This window comes from Phalacrocorax aristotelis, chromosome 3 (genome assembly GCF_949628215.1).
Source record: "Phalacrocorax aristotelis chromosome 3, bGulAri2.1, whole genome shotgun sequence".
NCBI classification, from domain to species: Eukaryota; Metazoa; Chordata; class Aves; order Suliformes; family Phalacrocoracidae; genus Phalacrocorax; species Phalacrocorax aristotelis.
The window spans coordinates 40,479,516-40,503,726 of record NC_134278.1 but is presented as its reverse complement, the minus strand read 5'-3'; the positions used below and the strand labels follow the sequence as shown (position 1 = coordinate 40,503,726).

General features: G+C 41.8%; 1 protein-coding gene across 5 annotated transcripts; it reads left to right on the top strand.

Annotated features, from left to right (window-relative positions):
• The first annotated feature begins 3,906 nt into the window (after positions 1–3,906).
• Positions 3,907–21,209, top strand: AKIRIN2 (akirin 2). 5 transcript variants are annotated; one of them, XM_075087255.1, is made up of 5 exons: positions 3,907–4,586; positions 15,480–15,623; positions 16,195–16,344; positions 20,124–20,195; positions 20,526–21,209. In XM_075087255.1, exons 1-5 carry the CDS (start codon positions 4,382–4,384, stop codon positions 20,534–20,536), a joined length of 582 nt encoding a protein of 193 aa, XP_074943356.1. In that variant the 5' UTR covers positions 3,907–4,381; the 3' UTR covers positions 20,537–21,209. The 5 variants fall into 5 exon arrangements, 3 of the variants coding, with proteins under 3 accessions (XP_074943356.1, XP_074943358.1, XP_074943355.1); XM_075087257.1 differs by having other exon boundaries at positions 4,124–4,586; positions 16,210–16,344; XR_012659577.1 differs by lacking the exon at positions 20,526–21,209 and adding an exon at positions 19,056–19,249 and having other exon boundaries at positions 4,237–4,586; positions 16,210–16,344.
• The last annotated feature ends 3,002 nt before the right edge of the window (positions 21,210–24,211 follow it).

Here is a 24,211-nt window from a genome sequence, read left to right as displayed (position 1 = left end):
AAGCCTCATCTAAAGATTTGGGGTTGATTTTGTCATTTTCATTCATACTACTACTGGAAAAGTGCTCTGGAAAATCATTCCTCTGGCACTTAGAAATCCTCCTCTTCTTTCTAGTTTGGGTGAGGTAACTGACAGTTCCTGTATCAACACAGTCTGCATCACTAAAATAGATCTTAAAAATCTGCTGAACTTATCTCCTTCTTGCGCTTTTAGAGAAAAATCATAGACTTCAACAGTTATTTGGTTGGGCCAATAACCTGTAACTAACAATCCTTTAACTTCTTGCAAAAAGTACATTTTCCATTTCTGTTTTACTAATCAGCTCAGTCACCTTTCTCTGGACAAGTTCTGTTTTTAATGAATCTTTCCTGAATATGTATGAGTGGAGGTATATAACAGTAGTTTAGAGGAAGTAGGTGTTTTGAATGTCTCTCATATTGGCAAATATACTGCTGTACTTCTGTTGGAAATACCTTAGTGCCTTAGGCCTAAGAAAAATATTTGTCCTATTGAAGGTCACTGCATGTTGCAGGTTCAGATCATAATTTTTGGTGCAGTTTACCAGCACAAGCCAGCACCTAAAGAAGCAGAGCTGACCTTCACTGACCTCTGGCTTTCATTCCTGCTCCTGTGTATGCTTTCCCTTTTGCCAGCACTATCTGTGCAACTGTATAGCAAAGCAGATTGAGAAATTTATCCCATTTTTCTTTTGGCTGTTTTTCCCACCTCACAATCCCTGCACTAATCCCCATTTTTTCATCTTAACTAATCCTTTCTCACTCGGCACCACACAAACACTTCACTGAAGTCTTGACAGATAACCTCCACTGCATTTTGTCTGCAAAATCTGCAACCACAGTGCGTGCCTGATACATCTCTATGAAACCTTCAGTACGTGTGGCCAAAAACAAGCGGAATGACACTGCTTTAAGTGACTTTTGCTCACTTGGGGTGAGATGGAACAAGCCCTAGAAGGCAGCTCGGCTAACTGGTGGTCACCGTGTTGGTGAGCACGAGCAGTTAATGAGAAATGAGCCACTGTGTGAAGTGGGGGAAGTGCCGTTCGGTGGCATAAAAGAAAAGGACTGTGATGTGGACCCTGCATCAAATGAATAGGATGTCTCAAGGAAAAGGAAAAGGAAGCAGAGTCAATTGGTATATAAGGAGAACGAGAGGAAGACAGCAAAAAAAGGAAAAACAATAGAGCAATGGCAGAGGAAGGGGAAGAAAAGAGAATGCATAAAGACTAACATTTGGTCAACTACGACATTTCCATTGTGGTCCCAAAGCAATACACTGAAAGAGTTACTTTCCCACCCTGTTCAGAGCTGTACAAAGGTCAAAATGTTGTCCTGTGTCTGGACTTGCCTTTTTAACAGGTGTCATGCTTGAAGTGCAGATCCAATAAAATCTAGCACACCACCAGTTGTGAATAAGCTCTCCCATTCCCAGTATTAATAAAATTTGTGGGTACTATTTATTTTAAAAATATGCTTATAATATATAATTTTACAGGCACCCCATGCAGCACATAATGGGACTCTGCAAATTGGTTATATAATAAGTAAGTAGAAGAAAGAACAATATAAACAGTGGTTTGCAGCCTTGACCCTATGGTGTTTCCTGCCACAATGAAAGTAAAAACACATGTTCCCTGACAACCATCAAGCACTTTGTCACTGCTGTTGGACATTTTGCTGCCTTTAGGGCTTCTCTACATGCAAAGCTACATTGGTTTAGCCGGGTTTAATTTGCTGCAAAGGGCTGTGTGAATTCTTATTTTGACTTAAATCAGACTTACTTCAGTTTAGATCAACAAATTAAAGGTCAGATAAAGCCTGAGAAACTCTGTTGATTAGGACAATCACAGTTCTAATCAGGTGCTTACAATTATAGTGCTGCCTGCGATGGCAAAAGCTTGCTTTCTAGTAGCTTATCTTGATGAAGTTTTGTGGATTCCTCAGACTGTTTTAATTGACTTAAATTGTGCCTGAATGGTCCTTAGGATATGGTGTCACATGGGTTAATGTAACCCGATCTTTTCTGCTGCTTAATTCAGAATACATATATATAAAAGATTAAGTTCAGTGGGACAAGTATTAAGTTCAGAGGGAAAGTGCTGGTTATTGTAAAACTTTTTTCAATATTGCACCCAAACACAGGCACTTCTCAGCATACAGATGAAGGCAGAAGTGGCGCGCTCAGTCCTGCACAGGCACAGGGCATTCCAAACCAAACAAGTGCATCACACGCACGCTGAAAAAACATGCAAGGTTTCCTTAATTCAAAGCCTGCAAGAACAACTTTTCCTCAGCCTTCCTGGGTGAAGCGCTTGGTAAGAATACTTAAGACTGTTACACGAACGCAGGGACACTTATCTGCTTAGGGAAATGCAATGGAAATGAAGAATTAAATGAATGGAAAACCAGCCATCGTTATTCCAAAGAGTGTCTTCAGAAGAAGTTATACCGGTATAGTAATAGTAGGACAATTATAACACTGTAATAACATCAGTTCATTTCCTGAACCTTGTTATGGAGAATCAGAACCTGCCTTAGTTTTAGAAAGGCTTGCCCACATCCTCCTTACCAAGGAAATACTCTAAGTACTTCCTCTACAGAGGAAAATGTAACAGCAGAGAAATCATTTTGCTATTTTCTGTAATTAGTTTTAGGCCAAGGCAAGCCAGGTGAACCTAAGGAGAATTTCACCTAATTGTTCCAACATCATCCTAAGCTATCTGTTACAGAGAGCAAATTAATTACTATTTCTATTTTTGTTGGGCAGAAAAAGCTCTGACAGGTCACCCCGTTGCTTGAAACCTCAGTTACGCTAGGAACTGCACAACTGCATTGCCAGCACAGACATCAGATTTGTGTTTAGGCTGACTGGGTGCTGTTATGGCTTAATTAACAATATATGCCACACACGGAGCATGTAAAGCAGAAACTTGCTTTGAAGTGATAGTAAGGTTTGTTTTGTTGTATAAATGCCATTAGAGAAAGGCTAGTCTACTAAATGTAAGACAATAAAAAACCCACCAAAGTGTTAAAGTTTTATGAGGGCATATTCCTCATTTTATCTTCCAAAGACAGCCTGTCTTTACCTTCATAGGTAAATTAACAGGATTAGACACAGAAAACCTGAAGGTTACATACATTTTGGGCCCTATCAACCCCTGTTAGCTCTTCCACCAGGGTGAACCGCAACACAGTTTATTTCAATTAGAAAACTGAAGCGGAAAGAGCTCTGCGCTCCCCGCAACCAGCTGTAGTCCCTCCCTTGACCCTCTTCTCTCACCGCCCTCCTAAAGCGAGGAACCCCTTCACCCAGCTGCAAGGAAATCGGGTGGCCACACCGAGGCACAGGTCCCGGCATCAGGGGGCCTCCTCTGGCCTGTCCTTAGCTGTCACCCCTCACCCGCTCCCAACGCCCGGCTTCTGCGCGTTCCCAGCTCTGCCCTCATCATGGAGGACGCTAAACGCACTTTGCCCTTATCTCACGGGCAGACAAACGGCCTGCGGTAACAGGAGGCCCCCAGCTCTCACCCCGCTTTGTGTCTCCGGGACCTGACGGGAACCCCCCCACCGCCCCGTCCCCATCGCCGCGTCGCTGCCCGGCGGCAACCAAGAGCCGAGCCGAGCCGAGCGCAGCCCCGATGCCGCCGCCCCATTCCCCGCAGCCTCGTCCTTTAACCCGCACCCAACAACATAGCCTCCTGAGGGGGGATTTAAATCGGAAGCCGGGGCGGCGGACGCGGGGCACGGCGGGATTTGTAGTCCTACCGCCCCAAAGGTGGCCCCGCCGCCCAGCCGCGGGGCCGGGGTGGGGAAACCACGAGTCCCTTGAGCCTCCGCGGCCGCCACCGCCCCAGGAACGCAGGCGCAGTGTGGGGGGTTGGTTTTTGAATCCGCGGCGTTGTTATTGACGCCATATTGCTGGTGTGGGAGTCACAGAGGGAAGCGTCGCTGCCGCCGCCGCCCGGGCCCCGCCGCCATCGCTCGTCATCGGCGGCCCCGGACCGGGTAGCTGGGCCCGGCCCTGCGCCCCTCGGCCCTGCTCCCGCCCCACCACCGGCGGCGGGCGGAATTGGCCCGGCCAGGGCAGGGCGGGCGGCGAGAGCGGGGGATCCGGCCGGCCGAGCCGTGAGCTGCCGGGGGGGCCGGGGCCGCTCCCCAGAGAGAGGCCGACGGGGAGGCGGCGGAGGCCCTGACGCAGCTGCCCCCTCCTTTCCCCGCCGCCCTCCCTTCCCTCCCCGCCAGCCCGCCCCAGACAGTGGGGAAGGCGCCTCTAGGCAGGGCCGGCTGCTGCTACCGCCGCCGACGCCTCCCCTGCCCCTCGCTCCGAGCCCGCTTCCTCCGCCCCGCCGCCGCCCCGCGCCATGGCTTGCGGGGCCACTTTGAAAAGGACTCTGGATTTCGACCCGCTGCTGAGCCCGGCGTCCCCGAAGCGGAGGCGATGTGCGCCATTGTCAGCCCCGGCCTCGGCCGCCGCCTCCTCCTCGTCCTTCGCCGCCGCCTCCCCGCAGAAATACCTGCGCATGGAGCCCTCGCCCTTCGGAGAGGTGTCGTCCCGGCTCACCACAGGTGAGGGAGACGGCCCCGCTGTTCCCGGGGGGGTGGGGGGGTGGGCTGTGGGGTGCGGGGCGGCGGCGAGGGGAGTTCTCGGCGGGGAGGGGGGGGCGGCGGGTGCGCAGGGCAGGGGGCCGGGAAGGCGGCCGGGGGTGTGGGGGTGTGGAGGGTTGGGTGGGTCTGGCGTCCCCCTCCAGCCATTTTCTGTCGGGTTGAGTGGCTGGCAGCGGCGGGGGCCACGGCGATCCCCACTCGGCTTGGCACCGCCGTGGTGGAGACACAATAGAAATGGCCGTTTGCAGCAGGAGAGGGGGAGGAGGGACGGGGAGGAAGGGGGGGGGGACGACGGGTTGCGCCGATGCGGGCGGGTGGCCATAGGAAAGGGACTGGAGAAAGGGACCCGAGTGGGGGAAGGGGGAGGCTTGATCCGGTGCCGAGGAAAGGGGGAGGCCGGCTTTCCTCGCGTCGGGGACAGAGGATTCCCCACACACGCACTTCCACGGGTGCCTGGATGTGGCAAGCAGAGCTCAGGGGCGAGTCAACCTGCGGAAAGGCGACTGTGGGGGGGGTGGGGGGCGGCCATGGCGACTGCGGGGGCGGGGATGGGTCCGGGTCTGGCCCCCAGCCTGCGGCCGGAGCCCCTCCCGGCGGGGCCCCCATCCATCCCTTGCAGCCATTATCGGTGGGGCGAGCCGGGGCGGCGGCGACACCTCCTCCCGTTGCTCCGGCACTGGGGGTGGGGGGGGAATACGGGGCGGGGAGCGCGGCCTGTCATCAATCACCCGCAAAACGCCAGTGGGAAAAGGCAAAAGCGGATTAAAACAAAAGGGGTGATTCTGCTTCCAGTCCCTTAATGCGTGCCACCCTCCCCGGATGACCCATTCTGTGGCATGCTTAAAGTTTGGTAGGAAAACCCAGCGATGAAAGCGATTGTGCAGAAGGGTGAGAGTTGCCTTTAGGGCAGATAAAATGGAATCGGGCAGTCTTCTCGTCTTGGAGACGGCGGGCGAGAACGAAACCCTTTTACATTCTTAACGTGTGAGAGATGAGTCAACCGGTGGCCCTGAAAGCTCCAGGTCTGCTTGTGTAATCCCTGTCAATTAAAAATCAACCGAGTTCGTTTAACCAGCGAGGAGGGAGAGAAGAAAGGAATGAATCTTGGCTGGGCACGCAGGATTGATTGGCCCATGCTACGGTTAGTCTAGTGGGTAGCTTCCAGTAATGCACTTAAGAACGGTTAAGCTCGCAGCCATGAGTGGCTGTAGCGCTGAGGTATGGATCTGTGTCCTTTGTGTGCAGGAAAAAAGCCCTCTGCAGTTGTTGCAGCGGAATTCCTTCTGCTGTTGCGTTCGGTACTCCCTTTTACACAAAAGTTGGCCCCGGATTACTGCTGGTATTACTGAGCACTTAAGTTTGAACGTGTTTTCAAATTGCCATCTCCTCCGTGTAGTAGTACAGTGCCTTGCTTCGATATTCTTTAGTTCTGAAAGCTGAACAGTAGAATACATCTTTTCACCGGTTTTAAATTTAAAAAAATGCAATGGAGGAAATATATAGATGGCATACAAAGTACATAGACTTGGCATCAGTGCCTTGATATTTTTTTGCACCTCTAGGAAAAGATCTTGAATGAGTCAGCGGTCTGGGATGAGAGTTGTGATGGAAGGCACTCCCTGGTACAGTGAGGCATTACATATACTTTGAGATAGATGTTTAAAATCAGAATTCATTTGATTCTTTTTAGAAGATAAGTGTTGCTTCACTGCAAGGATTTCTTTTGGCTTGTTTCTTTGGAATTTAGTGAGCTTAGGTTATGAATATTTAGTATAAATACTGTCTGGCCTCTAAATGTATTGCTAAAAGGAGACAATTCAATAACATTTTCAGCAGAGAAAACCTACAGCGGTATTTGGGGTAATACCTAAACTCCTATGTTAATGAATCTGAAGCTTTTAAAAACTAAAATGCTACTGAAGTTGAGCAAATACAGGCCTCATCTTCTGAGAAGATCAGAGGTGCAGGTGATAATCCATGTGAAAAGGCGATTCCGTACTGACAATTCTATAAGCCATCTGTATAATACTACAAAAAGTGAAGGACAGTAAATAAAAATGTCTCTTAGAGCACTCAAATGCTCTTGAGCAAAACTTGAAGCATTTATAAATTGTGCACATTTACACGGCTTTTCACTTAAAAGCTTCCTCTATACTTTCCGTTAAAAGAAAAAAGTCTTTATACAGTGCTAGTACAAATGTGACTGTTAAGCAGCTGCTTAGTTTTTACTTGCAGTTGAATTCAGGGATATTATGACATTGTGTATGTTTCATTTCGACCATCAGCAAACAAAATAGAGCTTATCATTTTCAAGGGGCCCCTTGAAAGATTGTGGGATTCATCTAATCTAATTTTGTAAATGTACATCTGACCTAATAATTTGTGGGTTTCTTGATAGTTAGTTGGAAGAAACATGGTTTATTCTAGAGCTCTGACTTACCATGAGACAGTGTGCTGTAGAGATATGTATTCCTTTCCATTGGCTGTAAAATGAATTTACATGACTGTTTCTGATGTAGATGTCTACATTTGGGTCAGATAAATCTTGCTCTGTGTGTGAAAAGAATTCCAGTCTGATTTTAAAAGTGTTCCCAACTGAGTCACCATTTTGTTCAGTTTTTATATTGGGAAATTTAGTAACAACAGCCAGGATTCAGTTGACTTAACTTTTGGTTTTCTCAGTGTGTAACTGTAATGCTTAGGTTACCAACACTTAAAAAGTGTCTGTCTGAATTTGCTTTAATGGAAATTAATGGTCATATGAAACCAGAGCTCTGGATATAAAACCTGATGCTGATATTTAAAGTTCACGCTTAAGCATTTTTCTTCTGTGTGATCTTCTGTCGTGGTAGTGTTTAACTTCACCCAGTGGAGACTGTATCAGCACCAGGACTTCTTACCACATGGTTAATCATTTCAAAAATGAATTATTTGAAAGCAGAATATGGATTGTTTGAGGGGGGTGCTAAGGACTAAGAATACAGTGTGGTAGTCAGATGAGAAAACAGCTGTCTTCATGGAGTAGTCATAGACAAATAAACGATATGTCTGTTTGAGAGAGGGTAGGGTTGTTCAAGATGAAATTTATCTCTCACAAGAGTGTTTTAATATTTTGTGGTTATTTGAACAGCTGTTAGGTCACTTCCAGTTTCTCAGTGAAGTTGGCAGCCAAACTGTAATTGTGGCTTTACCGTCTATACTTTCTGTGGAATTGTGCTTACTGTCTTGAGCGTACTCTGAGGAACGTTTGCTAATTTTTGGATACCATTGTATCCATGTAGAATCGTGTTTTAAATCTGCGTTCACTCTGAGTGGTCCAGAACTTATCTGCCTGGCGTAAGATGGGTTTTTGGAAGAGTTTTCTGCTGCTTGAATACAGATGAGTTCTACTTTCAAGTCCTAGCTATAAATGACACAGTTCTCTGTGACCAGAATAACTGCACTTGGGCCTGGATGCCTGTGATTTTAAATATTTCAGTCTTGACCTCATGAAGTTCTTAAATCGATTGTCAGGGTCCACCCTGGCAATTTCATGTAATGCATTGTGCATGTTTGGTTTCCTCTGAAGTCCTAAGGGTGCTGTACTGTTTCAAAGCTGTTAAATGGATTCTAGAGGGTGAAAGGAGGAAGCAGGGGCAGTAATTTTTTTTTTTTTCTTCTCTGCTGGATGTTTTGCAACCATTATTTGCAGTTTTACCCCGATGAAAGATTATGGGGGGGGGGGAAACAACTACACTTATTGTTTTTTAAATTCAAAGGGAAGTCAGCGTTAGAAAGCTTGTATGTCTGGATATTTCTGAGACTGAAGCTACGGTGGGAAATACAGTCCAAAGAAATGGAGGGGGGGAGGAGGGAGAGATAATGTTGACCTTAGGGATTTAAATCTCCTAATTCATGATACGTAGTAACTGAGAAGACAAGCTGAGATCAGCAGCTTTCCTTACCCAAAATCAGAGCTTAACTTGCAGCTAGAACTTTGTAGAGTCAAAAAGAATGTTTTATGTAAAAACAGTTTGTGAAATAGCTTAAAAAAATACACAAACATTTGCGTCTGCCATGCAGTTTTTCCTCCATCTGAAACATCTGTCTCAACACTTCCCCAGCAACTAACTGATATTGCAAACCAAAAATTGTAGTGGGTGGCGTTATTGAGAACAGTCCTTCAACTCAGGTCACTGGTTGAAAGCCAAGCAGAGATAATGTCAAATGTTGGACTGAATATGGAAACTATTGAATTTATGCAGTATTTAGTAATGAGTATGCATAATTTGGTATTTGCTGCCCTTCTGGCAGCAGTATGGCAAGTGCCTCTGGTTAAAGGTGGCAAATGGAATTGGTTGTAAGAGTCCCTCTCTCACAAAGGACTCCTTTACAAGCAGAAGGTAGATAAATTTGTCTTTAATGTATACTTTTTCTTTCACAGAATAATGTGGGAAAAAACATGGATCTAATTAACACAATTTTTTAAAGTTAATGGCAGAAAATGACCTTCATCTTTTTGAATAGGAAGAACTGTTAGTCTTCCCTATAGGCTGTCCTCCCGTGACCTTTCAGTTGCCCTCTCGACCAAACGTAACTACTTCAGTCTGAAACTTGTGGCCAATTACAGGTTTGGCTCTTAAATGAATAGATCTAGTGGCTTTGGAATGTGATATATTAGTAGCACTGCATCTCTTTCTGCCTAATTTCTGTTTTATTAACATTTATCCACATGTGTATTTATTGCTAAATTACCTTGGCGAGGTGCCAGGTTTCTCATTGTGCTCCAGTATTGCAGAAATCATTAGGATTTTAACAAACAAAACATTCCCACCCCTCAAAAAAAAAAAAAAGGGCACATAATGGCTGCATCTGGACTCGATAATTTAATTTATATGAGAAATTTCTATATAGATGCCTGTGGTGACTATAAATGTTAAATACCCTTGCTTGTGGATGTCATAAAATGCTGAAGCAGTTTTTTGTTTCAGTAGCAAGTCTGATAAATGCGATGTGACATTTTTTTATGTGAAGAGAAAGATCTAATTGCTGTGTCTAATACATTTTGCATTGCTTGATTTATTTTTCATTCCTGAACCCCTTGATCAGGAGAACTGGGATTTCCTGAAATAACACATCTGCAGAATGAGCTAATGCCTATGTGAGCATGCGACTTGTTGTGGGAACTAGAACCTTTGTCAGCCTGAGACCTTGAGTAATTGGATCTTGTGAGGTGGCCCACTCTGTGCCACAGAGTCCATTGCGAGCTGCTTCTGTCCGTTCTGTAGCTATAGACACTGGCTGTGAAGTATCAGCATGTACCCGTTATCAGTGTTCTCTCTGGCGCTTAGAGTATGCTCGTCTGAGGTGAGCATGATTTCCAAAAGTATATGTTCTATCACTGAAGTCTCACAGACCGTGCCTAATTAAGAAATGTAGCTGGAGTGATTGATGTCTATGACCAAAGCAAGAGAGGAAGAGGACTGTCTGGATTGTTTTAATTTCTGTCTGTGCCTGTGGATTCCCCAGTTAAGTAGATATAAAAAGTGAAGGGCTGCAGTTCTGTCCTTAGGGGAAGCTACCTTTTTAAAATTAATGTTGTGTGTCAGTAGTCTGGTGGGGAGACCAAAACTAGGAATGTGGTAGCATCAACTAAATGTTGAATAAGGGTGATGCCCTAATGGAAATGTTATAAATTTGAACTAGGACAGTGAAGCAATTTTGCTTTAACAGGAGCTGAAATCCCTGAAGATGTATGCCGTTGACATCAGGATAGCATTTGATTGATTCACTTAGAAGGCACAGGCATGGTTCAGGTTTGAATGCATATGTTGAATGGTGACATTGCAAACTGAAACCTGAGCTTTAGGTTCCATTTTGGGCTGGGAAAACTGCTACTCTGATTTCAGCCTATTGAGTCACCTTCTTATGTGTTTTGCCAAAGTTTCCTTCAGCTAAATGAGAGAAGCCAGGAACTGAGATAAGAGATTGCTGTTTAAAAATCAAGCCCCACCTCCCAAAAAAACAAGAAGGAAAAAAATCCTTCAGGGGAAACAATCAGCACCTTCATAGTTGATAAGTGGATATTAAAATGGAGAAAATAATAGTTTGCCTTGTTACCTTTTCAAGTTGAACTGCTGTTTCCCTTGTACATAATTCCTAGGTAATTACAGGTCAGGATGAAGTAATTAGATGATAGAACTTTGAAAAAGAATAACTTGCCTGTTTATCAGTAAGAAGACATCACTCTTTGGAAATTAATATTTGGCTTTATAATCCATTAGTGTGACAGATCACACTTCAGATGTCAAACTTGAATTCTGAATTGCCCCCTTCATGTTTCATCCACTCTTCATTGGGTGTGAAAGCAGCTGAAACATGACATTTTAGTTACCCAAATAATATCTCAGATTCTGAAAGACAGGCGTGAATGCTGTCCTTCATCTTAATGCAGTATTTCATGAATATATGTGCTCAATTTATGCTCTTAGTACACAAGGGCTGTAGATATAAAAGGAGTATCTATGCATTTTGTTATACTTGGGTGTTTTTAAGTGAATCTCCTGTGCCTTTAGTGGTCATGGTGAGGCAGCAGCAGTCTTCATTTGCCATTTGCCGTGAACCTGAAGGAGGAGAAGGGGACATATAAGCCTTGCATAGCTGGCTGGGATTCATAGTCATCTTGAATTTGAAATGTCATTTATGAAGTACTAATTCATTTCAGTGTTAGCAGAGTGGCCTTTTCTTGCTATTACCCTAGATTCAGCAGGCCTAATTTTCACTTTCAGCGCCTCTGCCTGGTGTTTCCTGTTAGCTAGCTCTGTGCTTTCAGAGGTACCTCTGACCAGTAGGAAACACTGAGCACAGGGGATAAAGTGAAGTTGAAAAGAAACTGAGGGTAGGCCACAGTGATGTGTGTTGAATCATAGTAAATGTATTCGTTTTGCCATCTCACAGATGGAATTATTGCCTGATGTACGGTGCTGGATTTGAACGTCAGTACTTCTAAGATGGATGCAAGTCTTTAGAACTCACTAGATATTTTAAACAATATATATGATTCAAGTCTCACTTTAGTTTTATAGCCTTAGAGAAACTCACTTAGAATACGTTTTCTTCAAAGAGTGCACTTTCAGATTCCAAAGTTCTATATATAAAATAATTTTAAATGCATGTTATTGTTGAAGAAGACAATTTGGTCCTCCACACTGACAAACATATTAAAAAAACCAGACCCTGTCCTGTGTTTGACAGTAGTTAAATGCACATTTTAATTCAGTTGTCAACTGCACAGAATAGTCAGAGCTAGTTGGGAAGTAAAGGAAGTTAAGAAACTGAACTTGAAAAGGCAGGAAGGTTTTCTGGATTCAAAATTAGGTTGGAGAATGAGATCTGCTAACTCAAAGCTTCATTTATCTGGGCCAGAGTTTTAAAGGGCTTTACAGTGAGGTGTCTGCAACGTAGGTGTTGTTCAAAAGTAATCTAGTTTGCACTGCCTTAATATTTCATGGCTTCTTTGAACCGTTGAGATGCTGTAAAAACTCTTTTGAACGAGTATGTTTGTTCAGACATACTTTTGTGGATTTATTAAGCAAAACTAAGCCAGAAGTAAGTAGGTGCATTTAAACACCTGTTCTTACTCTCCTAAATTTTTTTTTTAAAAAAAGAATTCAATTTGGCATTCAGATTTTCATTTAAAATAGGTCACAAATATTTGCAAGCTTACATTTCACTTCATAGTGAAGTGGTTTTGTTTAAAAGCATATATTTTATGCCACTGTATGTTAATAAAAATGTCTATACTTTGCTGCTGCAAAAATGTGCCTGATTAATTTGAAGCATTACTGGTCTTATCATTCATGTAAGAATGCTAAGTTAAGCTTGTGTTTCTTGACCACTAATCTCCATTTTACAGATGGTGGAGATGGGTTAGTATGAGATGAGTCATTCTCACAGTCATATTGCCTGGTAGCAACGCGGTACTGAGTAGAGCTTGTAGTCCAGGCTTCTGTGCTGCGCAATAGTGCCTTAAATCTTGTAAGTTAGACTAAATAGAGGAATACCATTTACCAAACCAGGTTATGTATATGTTCAGCAAAGTGTTCAGTCAGGACTTCACATTTCAGGCTTTTTTCGTCTTGCAGCTCTTTGTGATGTAGAGTGTATTGTTATGTTTAAATAGTCCCCACCTCTAGCTCACTTTGAGTTTTATGCCTTCAGCTGAAGTTACAGTGATGCAAACTGTCAAAGTGGTTTTGTCAGGACGGGGATCTCCGTTGTTGTCTCCAGCAACAAAAAGTGTTGCCAAATTAGGTGAAACTACTGTAACATCATGGACACTTTTGTGTTCACAATTCAGTGTAATTTCAAATGGAATCATGTATCCTTGGTGCACAGATCTTAATTTTCTATCCCAGATGTTACTGTTTCCCTGAAGTCAGTACCTGATTTCTCTGCTGCCCCTCCCTGTTGTCATTCCCTGCCCCTCTTTCCCCCCATATGTTGCTTTTGTTCCTTCTATTCTGGCTGGTATTTTAACATTTTGTTCTGACTTATTTCCTGTTTAACTTGCAGGGGTTGTTAGGGCTGGAGGGAACCTGTCTGATGATTGTAGTTTTAACCCTTTCAGTTTTATCCATTGACCAGAGTCTGTTTAGTTTTTTTTTTCTTAATGATTTTGGTGGTTAATGTGGTTTGAGCATGTTTCTGCAAAAAGATAGTGTAAAGGAGAGCTGTAGAGGGGATTTTTATCAAAGTTGTTACACGTGAAATTTGGCTGATGTCCTTGTAGCTCTTACAGAATTTGGAAAGTATGCCCAAGTCGAAGTACTCATAGCGAAGGATGCACGTGATCTGTTACATTCTTCAGTTAATGTAAATACCGTATGAATGTTTGCAGTCACGTTTCTCATAGTGTAGATATGCTGTAGGACAGATGTTATCTTATGAGCTAATTTGGTTCCCACTCAAAATTACACAGTATTGCTTTAGCTAGAACAACACTTGATTCCGAGGAAAAGTGTTGTTTTACCACCATAACGCTGTTGAGTAAAAATGTTGCAGTGCCATTCTCTGACTGATGCAGTGTGTATGCACATGACAAATTCTACATGGGGTTCTATTTAATTTTGGAAGCCTGACTGCATCTTGGGTTAATGTAATTTATGTATTTCTGTACCGCGCTGGAGTGTAGTATGTATCTTGTCCTAAAAAAATTATGAATCCTCCAGTACCCCACCCCCGCCCCATAGTTTCCTTCCCTTCATTTCCCTACTGTGATTCTTTATTATGTCTTCTGCCTTTGCTGCTGCTTTGAACCAAGTTATTGATCCCCCTTTAGGGAGCTGGAAATTGTATAAGCACTGTAGGCATGGGACTGAGAAGGTGTAAACCTTCTGCAAGGCCTTCATCAACAGACGAAATCCAAACAAGCTCCTTTGCTGAAAACACTGATATTCCTGTTGACTGGGAACAGTTTCCTCCCTCTTTGAGTTGGAAGGCCGCAGACTGACTTACGGGATTGAAGAACGACCACACTAGCTACACCTCTGAAGTAGGAATTGGCAAATGTTTGCTTCTGCTTGGTCTAGCATAGGCTTCAGCTGCTGCCTGAACAAGCTTCTAGCTGAAGTTACTTGTTTCACCTGGTTGCTTACTAGAGAATGTTCAAATAAGGAACCTCAATATCATGCTGTTTACAAACCTGAAAATTAGTTGAGAAGTTTTCATGGTATTGTATTGGCAAAATGCCGAACGAAGTAGAAGAGTACTGAGTGAGTAGAGTCCTTTGCACCTCTGATTTGTGTGTATCTGAGTTTTGGAAAGCTGTCTTTGCCAGAAGTCTAGAAGTCTCAGTGGAAGATGATGCTGTAGGGAAATATTTTCAGACACATTTGAGCATTTGAAAGTAAGAATTCTCATAAAGAAGCAGTCTTTGGAAGTCTCTTTTTGTGAAAGTCTCTGTAAAAAATACAGATTTATTTTTCCCTTTAATGTTTTACATTGCCAGAGAATATGCAATTAGGGCACCAGTGTATTTGAGAGCCTTTAGGTATGTGGAATTTCAGAGAGAAGGCATGCTGGGATTGATAGTTTTATTGCAAGGATTACTTTTTCCTTGTAATTCCACAATAGAGATGAGGTTATTAAAAGCACTTGCTGTATTTTATTCAGTGCAATCAAATTCTGACCTACATATTATCATACTTCTTTATAAGAGACTATTGATCTGTTCATTGTGTTTATTTGGCTAGACCTGAGGCTGTAAAAAGTGTTGTGGAACTTTTGTATGTTTTCTGTCGGTTTCCAATTCTTTGAGATTTTAAGCAGTAGCTGCTTTATGCATATTCCGTCTAAACTGTGTTTTGCTCTCCACTTTGCTGCCTATATGCCAGTAACTATACAGAGAGGAATGGTATTTCAGGTACATGTTTTATTCTGGAGTCTTTTCTTACCTGTAACTGTATGAATGATAAATGCTCTCTGGGGGACAAAGATGATTGCAAATTAAATGTATGAAGGGAAGATGATGAATACCAGTAGAAGTTCTGTAGCCTGATTTTAATACATGTATATTGTATAGTTGATAGTTCCTAAATTTTAACCTTTCACTGTTTATTTTTGTTAGTGGTACTGTGGCACCAATACATGACCTTGACTAACAACATTTTTGCTATGTTCTGGTGAAAACAGTCTAAAGTTACCTTTCTTTTAGTTCCTTTAGTTTCATTGTATGTGTCTTAGGTAAAACATGCAGTCTAGCTTTTATCATCTGTTTCTTACCTACAGTGTTCGGTGTTTGAGTGGGAATAAAGTTAAGTGAAATACTGAAATATAATTATTTAGGGCTTAATTTTCTTACTGTTTTTCTTTTAGAACAAATTCTGTACAACATAAAACAGGAGTACAAACGTATGCAGAAGAGGAGACACTTAGAAAATAGCTTCCAGCAGACAGATCCTTGTTGTTCTACTGATGCACAGCCACATGCATTTCTCCTTACTGGACCAGCTTTGCCAGGTACCCAGAAAACTCTAATTCTGCTATGTGTTCCTAGGCTCTGTTTGTGTAAATAATTTTCTTTAGTTACCTGGCGGTTTATGGCACCTTCTCACCAGTTACTCTTGCTTTTTTTGACAATTCTAGCATTGATCTGGAAGATTGTAGCTTCTCATTTTAAGAATCAGCAGGCCACAAAGCTCGCATTGTTTTCAAGAGACCATCCTGCATACCCTGCCACTGATATAGGCTTTTGCAAAGCAGGTGTCTTTGCAAAAATATATCGTACTGTAATTTTTACACAAATTGAAGCTTAAATTTGTAAATGTCAACTGCCATGTAAGCGGTGTTCACAGTGCTTGTGTAACACACTTGGTGTTCAGATACCTGTGCGTGTTGTCCATTGTAGATGTCTTCCTTTTGAGTGTCCAATTTCACTTCAATAGTAATTAGTGTTCAAATGGCAGAGAAAGACTTCTCCAAATGTTCTCTAAAGTTCCTTTAATGTAAAAGATGTGAACAAAACTGATAATAAAAATGGTTCTTGACTACTTGCGAATGTAAATTGGTTTGCCCAAATATTTAATCTTAGGTACTTCATCTGCAGCATCATCACCATTGAAAAAAGAACAGCCGCTGTTTACTCTCAGACAAGTTGGAATGATCTGTGAACGTTTGCTGAAAGAACGTGAAGAGAAAATCCGTGAAGAGTATGAAGAAATTTTGACCACAAAACTTGCAGGTATATTAAGTTCAAAATAATGTGTTAGGATGAGTTCAAAAGCTTAAAACTTTTTTGCCTTTTTGTGTTATGCTGTTTTTTCTGACCTAACCTGATTAAGGAATGAGATTGCATACAGGACAGAAAAAATGTTGTCTCTTTGCTAGTTTTTTTTTTTTCTTCTGTGCTGCCTTGGATAGAAACTATGACTCCTGGGTATTACTAATCAATGGAAACAGTGGTTTTATTTCAGATAGAACTTTCTCTTGCTATCATGTTTCAGCTGATCATTTCCTCCTCATTTTTTTGCCAGAAAGGCTTTCTATTCTACTGGCTTAAGAGCTCTTTGTGAAGGACTTTTTTTTTCCCCTGCTTGAGAACTGACTTCCTTTTTCTGGAATTTGGCAAGAAGACAGTACCTAAGATTTCCCTTTCTCTTCCTAGTAGTTACATTACATGGCTGCCAGCGGTGTTTGATATCTGCCTGAGTGTCAGTAGTTCAGCCGCATTTCTGATGCTCTGTGTTGAATTGTATTCCACATAATTCAGCTGATATTTTTGGTGCCTGATGCCAACTTACCTTTTCATGAGGATCATGTCACTGTCAGCATTGTAAATATGACCTTTCTTGAGTTGTTGACTCTCTAAGCATCTTGCTAGAGTTTGAGCATCTATATTCTGTTGCATTCAGAGGTAGGTGCCTTCACAATATGATTCGCTGTCTAATTTAATATTTCATGTGATGATAATGAACACCTGAGTGCGCTCTTTGGCAGCAGATCTGCTTTTGAATACCCATGGCTGTTCTGCTTCCCACCTGAAAACACATCAGAATTAAAGTTGCAAATCTCTTCAAGTGTGGGAATAAAACCTTCTACCGGCATGCCCATGCCGCAAGTCACCAGAGTTGTGTCAGGCTTGCGGGTTGCCTGTGATGGTATTGTCTCTGCACCTGAGCTTCTGTTCATGTTCTGTGCTTGCTGATCTGCCATGGCTGTGTAAGAAATGACTGCAGTTTGAAGTCCCTCTTAAATCTACATCTATTTACCACTATAACTAGAGCCCTGAATAATTCTGTTGCTTTGGGCCTAATGTTCCATTTTGGCATTTTTCTTCTTAACCTGCTTTAGAGTGATGAATTAGGATTCCATAGAGCTTTTTTCTTCTTATCTATGTATGTTAGGAATTGGGTAATTTCTTGCATTCTCTTAAATGCAGTTAGCAGTGATCATAATAACCACTTGAAGACCAGATATATTTACATTTGTTCCAGACGCTTTCCGAGTACAAACTTGTAGTTCTTTACAGCAGTAATCCTTCTGGCAAGTTCCTTATATGTCTCCATCTGTCAGTCCCAAAGGGAATGTTTTTGTTTTCGGGGAGGGAGTGGGATGGTTTCTGCTCGGAAGGTTGTGGATTACAGTGAGATGAGTTAGGTTTACTTGGTCTGACAATGGTGGTCACCAAAAGAGCTATAAGATCATGTGACTGCGTCCGATATATCAAGCCAATAATAAATTTTCAGCATTACATGGGAATTTAGAAAGAGAGACTGGCAAAAGAATTTAGAAATTCCTTACATAGCCAGTTTTGTTTGTCTGATGACAGAATGATTATGTCTTTTTCTAAACTTTGTACAGTAAGGTGATACTCATTCTTACAAACTAGTGAAGTCAATGGAAACATAACTGGAAATTTTGTAATAAATCTCAGTTGAGTAGCTTCTTTCAAGTGACTTAACCGAATGTTTGGATCTTGGATGTTTTCCTCGTTCCTTTCTGAATCACAGTTTTCTTGTAGGTAGTTAACCAGATACTGCCTTTTTTTTTTCCTCTCCCATGTTCTTTGTGAGCAGAGTTGCCTTTCATGGAGAGTGAGTGTTTGATAAATGGAAAACTCAAGTCACACTAATACCCTGATTTCCCCTCCTGCCTGTTACCTGAAACCGCTGTGTTAGCACAAACTTAAGTTTGCAAGATCCTTTGCAGATTTTAAAACCAGAGAAGGAGCATAAAGGACTAAGGGAAACTTCCACTTGAAAGGTTTTCTAGAACCTGTTTGTGAAAAACAGCTTTTTATACTAAAGGTCAAGTCATAGAGTATAGTAATCATATTTGTATTTGTGGCATTTAGCCACCTTTTGATTTAAAATAGATACTTAGAACATATATGATACGAGATGCCAGTGGTGTAAGTATATTTGCAAGTATTCGCTTGAATTTTCAAATGGTTCACTGTAGGTTGCTGTTACCTTCTGATTGCTTACCTTTTCCAATCTGAATGCCACAAGAAAGGAGGTTTTTAGTAACTGTGGATTCTGTAAATTTCCAAAGCTGTAATTTTAACAAAGATGATGCTGCAAAGCAGCTGCATATGTTGACTTAAACTTTTAAAGAAGATAGCTTTCAAGTTGGTTTCTGGCCTTTAATACGTACTTTTAGGAAAAGTTCTAGCTGCTGTTTTTTTTGGAAATGGTTTCTGGGCAACAGATCCTTCAATCTGCTCTTTGTGTTATTTTGTTGTTTGGCTAAGATCCTCGCATGGCTGCTGAAAAGCCATCAGTCAGAGCTGCAGCAAACAGAGGTCCTGCTTGTGGGCAAAGGGGAACTGGCTGCTGTGACCCGTGGCCCTGTCAGTCAGGGAAGAATGTCCTTTAGATCATTGGGTCAGGTCCGTACTTTGGGCGGCTGCTGCACTACTTGCTGATTACTGATACCCTGTTTACTTCAAAGGTGAAGCTCATCCCTGCAAGAGGATGGGGACTTTAATGGGGCAAACCTGTGGGACTAGGAACCACTACAAATGTAACTGCATTTTTGGTTGAAGATTGCCTTCTTTGACCTTGCCCTTTTCTCAGAACACCCCACATTGCTGCACATGTATTTTTCCACAAGGGAGGAAGGGGAATGGAGAGGAGCGGCATCTGGTAGATATTACTCTCCTTGTTCAATTTCCTTGTTCTGAAAGGTGATATCCTGCTGATGAGTGCAATATTAAAACTGAATAAAATATTGCGAATGTAATTGTATGTATGTGTTTATAGAAAGAATAATCTTTCTAGGAAATAACAATGCTTAGTTCAAAGCCACATTTAATACGTTGGATACCTAAATTTCATTTCACATTACACAGTAGCTGTTTTCATGAAGTCGAGAGTCAACTATATGTCTCCTATTGTGGCTGCTTTTGTGATTGGAAGTAGTCAAGTGTTAGTCTCTTAGCATTTTATCCTTTTAGTTTGGCATTTGCTTTTGATTTTCTGGCGGTCACCAAAAAGAATTTCTAACTCGGTAGCAAGTCCCTTTCCTGTACTTCTCTCTTTCCATTTCATTACATTAATTTCCCTGCATCTGGTAGTGATAGGAGCAGAGAGAAGTTACGTTTGCAACCCTAGCGCTGACCTTAATGCCATATTTGCTGAACTACTCTGCCCCCATTATGGATCTGTGAAATGGGCGCTTTTGATTACTTCAGAATACAGTGTCTGACGCTTAGCCAGGTGTTAGGTATATCAAAGTCTCTGTGGATGTGCAGCATAATTCTCTTAGAGCATATTACTGTCTTTCCCATTACAGAAGTTTGTAAGGGAAAGCCTTTAATTAAGGGGACGTGTGCTGCATGGTTGTTCCCGGGGATGAAAAGGAAATGGCAGCTGTGAACTGTGTAAAGTCACTTAAAAGTACTGTTAGTGGGTGCGTGTTTAATTTAAATGATTTGTATGTATAAAAAAGTAGCTTTGAATATTTTTCAGCTTCAGTTAAACTTAATATACTCACACTTCTAATGCTTCATGCTTGCAGAACAATACGACGCATTTGTGAAGTTCACGCATGATCAAATCATGCGACGATATGGAGAACAGCCTGCCAGTTGTGAGTATCTATTTCTTCTGATTCCTCTAGCAGCATTAAATTACTGAACGTTCAATAATTTAAGTGGTCATTGTTTGTTACTAAGCTTCATCTGGGCCCCAAGTTAAAATACTTGAGATCGGTAATATGGAAGACCGAGGTTGAAAGGAAGATGTAAGATAAAATGCAGCTTTTGTTTAAAACATCTAAAACTGTCTCCCATAACATGCTGGTTTTTTATTTTTGAAGCAGGTTTCGATGTTGCCGTAGCAGGTTTGTGTTAGAGCTGGCATTAAACAACTCCATCATTAACTCTGGTTTTTTTTCTTTTCTTTTTTTTTCTTTTTCCAGACGTTTCATGAATCACACTTTCTGCATATGTGGGCTGCCCTATACATCCTGTTTTATTGTTGCAAGCTGTCCCAGTAAAGACTTGCAGCAATGCCGTATTTTTTCCCCCTGTGAACACAGGTTATTTCAAGCTTTTGTCAGTGGCAACCACTCTTATGCAGCAACTGGTTTTGGAGTGCTCCCTGATGTCAGTACCACCTGGATGTGGACCTTTGCTACCTGTTATAATACCAGTGGCCTCATTTGCTGTATCATTACCAATTTGGCTTCTTATGTTAATAAGTTTGAAAAAGTAAAGGATTAAAGCTGGTGTTCTAGAAGTTGCCCTTCACTGGTTGTGTAAATAAAAATGTAGAATGACACTTCTGACTGAAGTTAGTGTGGTTTTCATAACTGTGCACTACAACAAGGCTGTAATCACAGTTAAGTTAGAATGTAATCCCAGGACAATTTTAAGCAAATAGCCCACAGTACTGCCTGTGAAATAGTGAAGGAGGGCATTTCTGTATTCCATGACTTTTTTTGGGGTTAAGAATGGGTTTATATGATTTCTCATTTTTGTAGTTTTTATTTATTCTATCAGTCTTTAACAAATGTTTATTGCTGCAATTTTTCAGTGTATCATTGTTTTACTGCCCTTGTAGTACTGGAATTTAGTTGGAAGAATAAAACATTTACTTCTAATCTGTTTGTTTTTAATATGCAGGTGGAACTTTTGCTGTGTATGAATAAACTTAAATCTGAGTGTTTAAATGAAAAGTTCATTTACTAGCAATAGTGGGTGGGTCAGAATTTGAGATCAGGAGAAGGAGGTGGATGAAAATCTTCCTTAGACTGGCTGTATCGTTTCCTCTTGTGGAAGCATGCATGTTATGGAACTGACAAGAAACTGTTGATTTAAGGTGCTGCAGCTGACTCAAACAGCTGTGCTCATCTTCCTTCAGATTGGAATGACACATCAAAGGAAATCTGTTTGTAAGATAGAGCAGGTGCTTGCACCACAAGCTGGAACTATGTAGGTATTGGAAGAGCTAAAGGTGTGTACTCTGTGTTCAGGGTCAAGGAGTTTGTTGTTGGATGCACTCAGCTGCTTCCAGACTGCTCTATCAGTGCTGACTGCTGCTGGCTGTGCAGTTCTGAGTCTTGGTGTGGATTATGGAAAAGTTACTACACGGCAAGTCCGGATCTGTATGCTGTGGCATAGAAGTGTTGCTTACCAAATGACTTGGCTTATCTGCTTAGGGGACTTTAAAGTAGTTTCAGAGTAATCCTTTGATTGATTATAAACTGTTGTCTTCTCCAACTTACTATCAGCTTCTGGTTAAGTGGAAGTCTATTGTGTAACAGATCTTTGTGCCATTTCAAATCAATGGAACAGCTTTGGTTGAAATATAATGGAAACTTCACCTAGTAGATACATGCATTAAGTGCCTCGTGCGGATGCTTACGATTTCAGAGAAGCCATGTGATGAGCTCTAGTTTTTAGTGAACTTTTGTTCGCTCAGTAGTGAGATTACAGGTTCAGAATTAGGCACATGGCCACAGTATCGGAGTATTTTCTGCTCACTGTCCTGAAACCTATCTTACCCAAATATTTGGATTCTTTTACTATATTTTCAGAATCTCAGAAGTGGGAAATCTCTGCTAGACTCCCCTCTTGGGTCTTCTGAAGATAAAAACAAAACTGTCAAGGGCTGTCATTTCCATTGTCTGCTTCAGGGTTCTCAGTCCCTCTCCTTCCTGCTCTGCATTTTTTGACCTGCTTTTGTTGTTAATTTGCCCAGGGTAGGAAAACCACTGCTTCTAGGTGGACCACTACCCAAATTCCAGCATCCTGACACATTTCCTCTGTCTCCTGTGCTCCAGAAGATCCTTGTTCTGACTTGATAGAAATGTGTGTATGCCTACCTGATAATGTGAGATAGGAGTAGAGTTACCAACCATTGTGATCATCTCTGCGCCTCAGCTTATCTTCTCTTCTAGGATATTAAGAGCTATTGTAAATAAGAAGTGATGTCATGTTAGCACCCAGCCACTCCCGTGTTGCTCCAAATTAATGCATAATAAGCGGCCGTCTGGATGATTAAACATAATGCCACCATAGGTGCTTATGCGTCACAGCTGTGGTATGCTTAATTTGTGCCCGTTTTGAAAACAAGGTTGCATTCTTAAATTCTTCATTTTTTTTTTATTTAACCTGCTTGTTCTGTCTTGGACTTCAAACTGGCTGCTTTTCCTAATTTCAGTGCTAATATCTGATGTCACGAATTTCACATGAAAGGCTTGTTCTAACAGGTGACTTATTTTTTAGCAGGAAATTGTTGGCTGCTTGATTACTGTTGAAATGATTAGGAAAATTGGGGTGCTGTGAGAGCAGGCTGGTGCTTAAAAACAGAGCTGCTTTGGAGAGCCTTTTCCAAGGCTTTCAAGTCAAGTACAAATGGGCAAGATTCAATAACTACTGAACTCTTGGCATGGCATTTTGTGGTGGGCATATTTAGAATGTTTTTGCAATTTGTATGTAACTGCAGCCTATCCAAAAGCAAAGCAAGCTGAGGACAGTTAATTGCAACTAAACAGAGTGAAACCAAAGGTCTTGGTTAACTGGTGTTAAGGTAGTTATGTGTAAATTCTTTTCAGGCAGATCTCAGTTACTGTATCCTTGAAAGGCAGTATGTACATCCTGACTGTGTGTTGATTTTTGTGTCTAGATGTGAAAGCATATAACCATAAGATTATTCAGCATTTTTCGAGGTTGAAAAGGAAGGAGATTCAAGCAATCTTGTGTGCTGATGCTTGAGATCTGCCCGTATATGCTTGAACAGCAAGACCATTAGCAGATTCTGGTTAGAAACTGTTTTGCTGAAAGCTCTTGTCATTCATGAGTTGCGAATTGGGAAGGATTTAGCGCTATGATTCCACAGTGGGGAGGAAAAAAACAAGACTGGTAAAATATTAAGAGGTTGTGCTCTTGTTGTGAACCAGTGCTCGTGAACTTTGTATTGGAAGCAGTTCTCCGAGATGAAAGATGAGACGATGAATGTTTGGCGTTCACAGGCTTATTATATTTTACTGCTGTTGTAGGTTCCAAGATAAAAGAAAAATTACCCAGTTTGTGTTTGGAACCAGTAGTGCATTAATGTAAGGAGGTATCAAAGAACAGCATCTATAACAGTACAGAAAAATGGTAAACTGTTCAAACAAGAGTTAATTTACTTTCAGGCCTGATTTTTGGCAGGAGTTTAGTTGAAAGCTGCGGCTATTGAAGAGTACAACACAATTACCGGTTCAGAGGTGAGGCTTTACTTGTTACCATTTCAGAGCCAATACCACAATACAAACATTGGCTTTCTTTTGTTTTTGGTTTTTTTTTTCCCCCCGTTTGCCTTCAGTGAGTACTTCAGGCAGAAAAGGTTTCCTGGAGTATCTGCAGAACATGTTATTGCTGTGCAGACAGTTGCAGGTACTAGCATAAAGTTGCCTATATATTTGCAGTTGAAATCTCCTGTGTGTGTATTTCAGCTAAGATATGTGAGGGTGAGTTTGGAATATTTACAACAGAAAGTAGTAAAATATACGAGAGGAGCCAAATACAGAATTCATACTACGTAGCTAGGTTACCTGCAAACAGAAAGCCTGGTGATACTAGAGCCCTAGCATCATAATTTAATGAAAAAAGAAAAAGC

Excerpts from the sequence above, each read along its gene's own strand:
- AKIRIN2 (XM_075087254.1), top strand. The coding sequence starts at position 4,382 with ATGGCTTGCGGGGCCACTTTGAAAAGGACTCTGGATTTCGACCCGCTG. Across the intron at positions 4,587-15,479 it reads GTCGTCCCGGCTCACCACAG|AACAAATTCTGTACAACATA; the intron begins GTGAGGGAGACG and ends TTTTTCTTTTAG. Across the intron at positions 16,345-20,123 it reads TTTGACCACAAAACTTGCAG|AACAATACGACGCATTTGTG; the intron begins GTATATTAAGTT and ends TCATGCTTGCAG.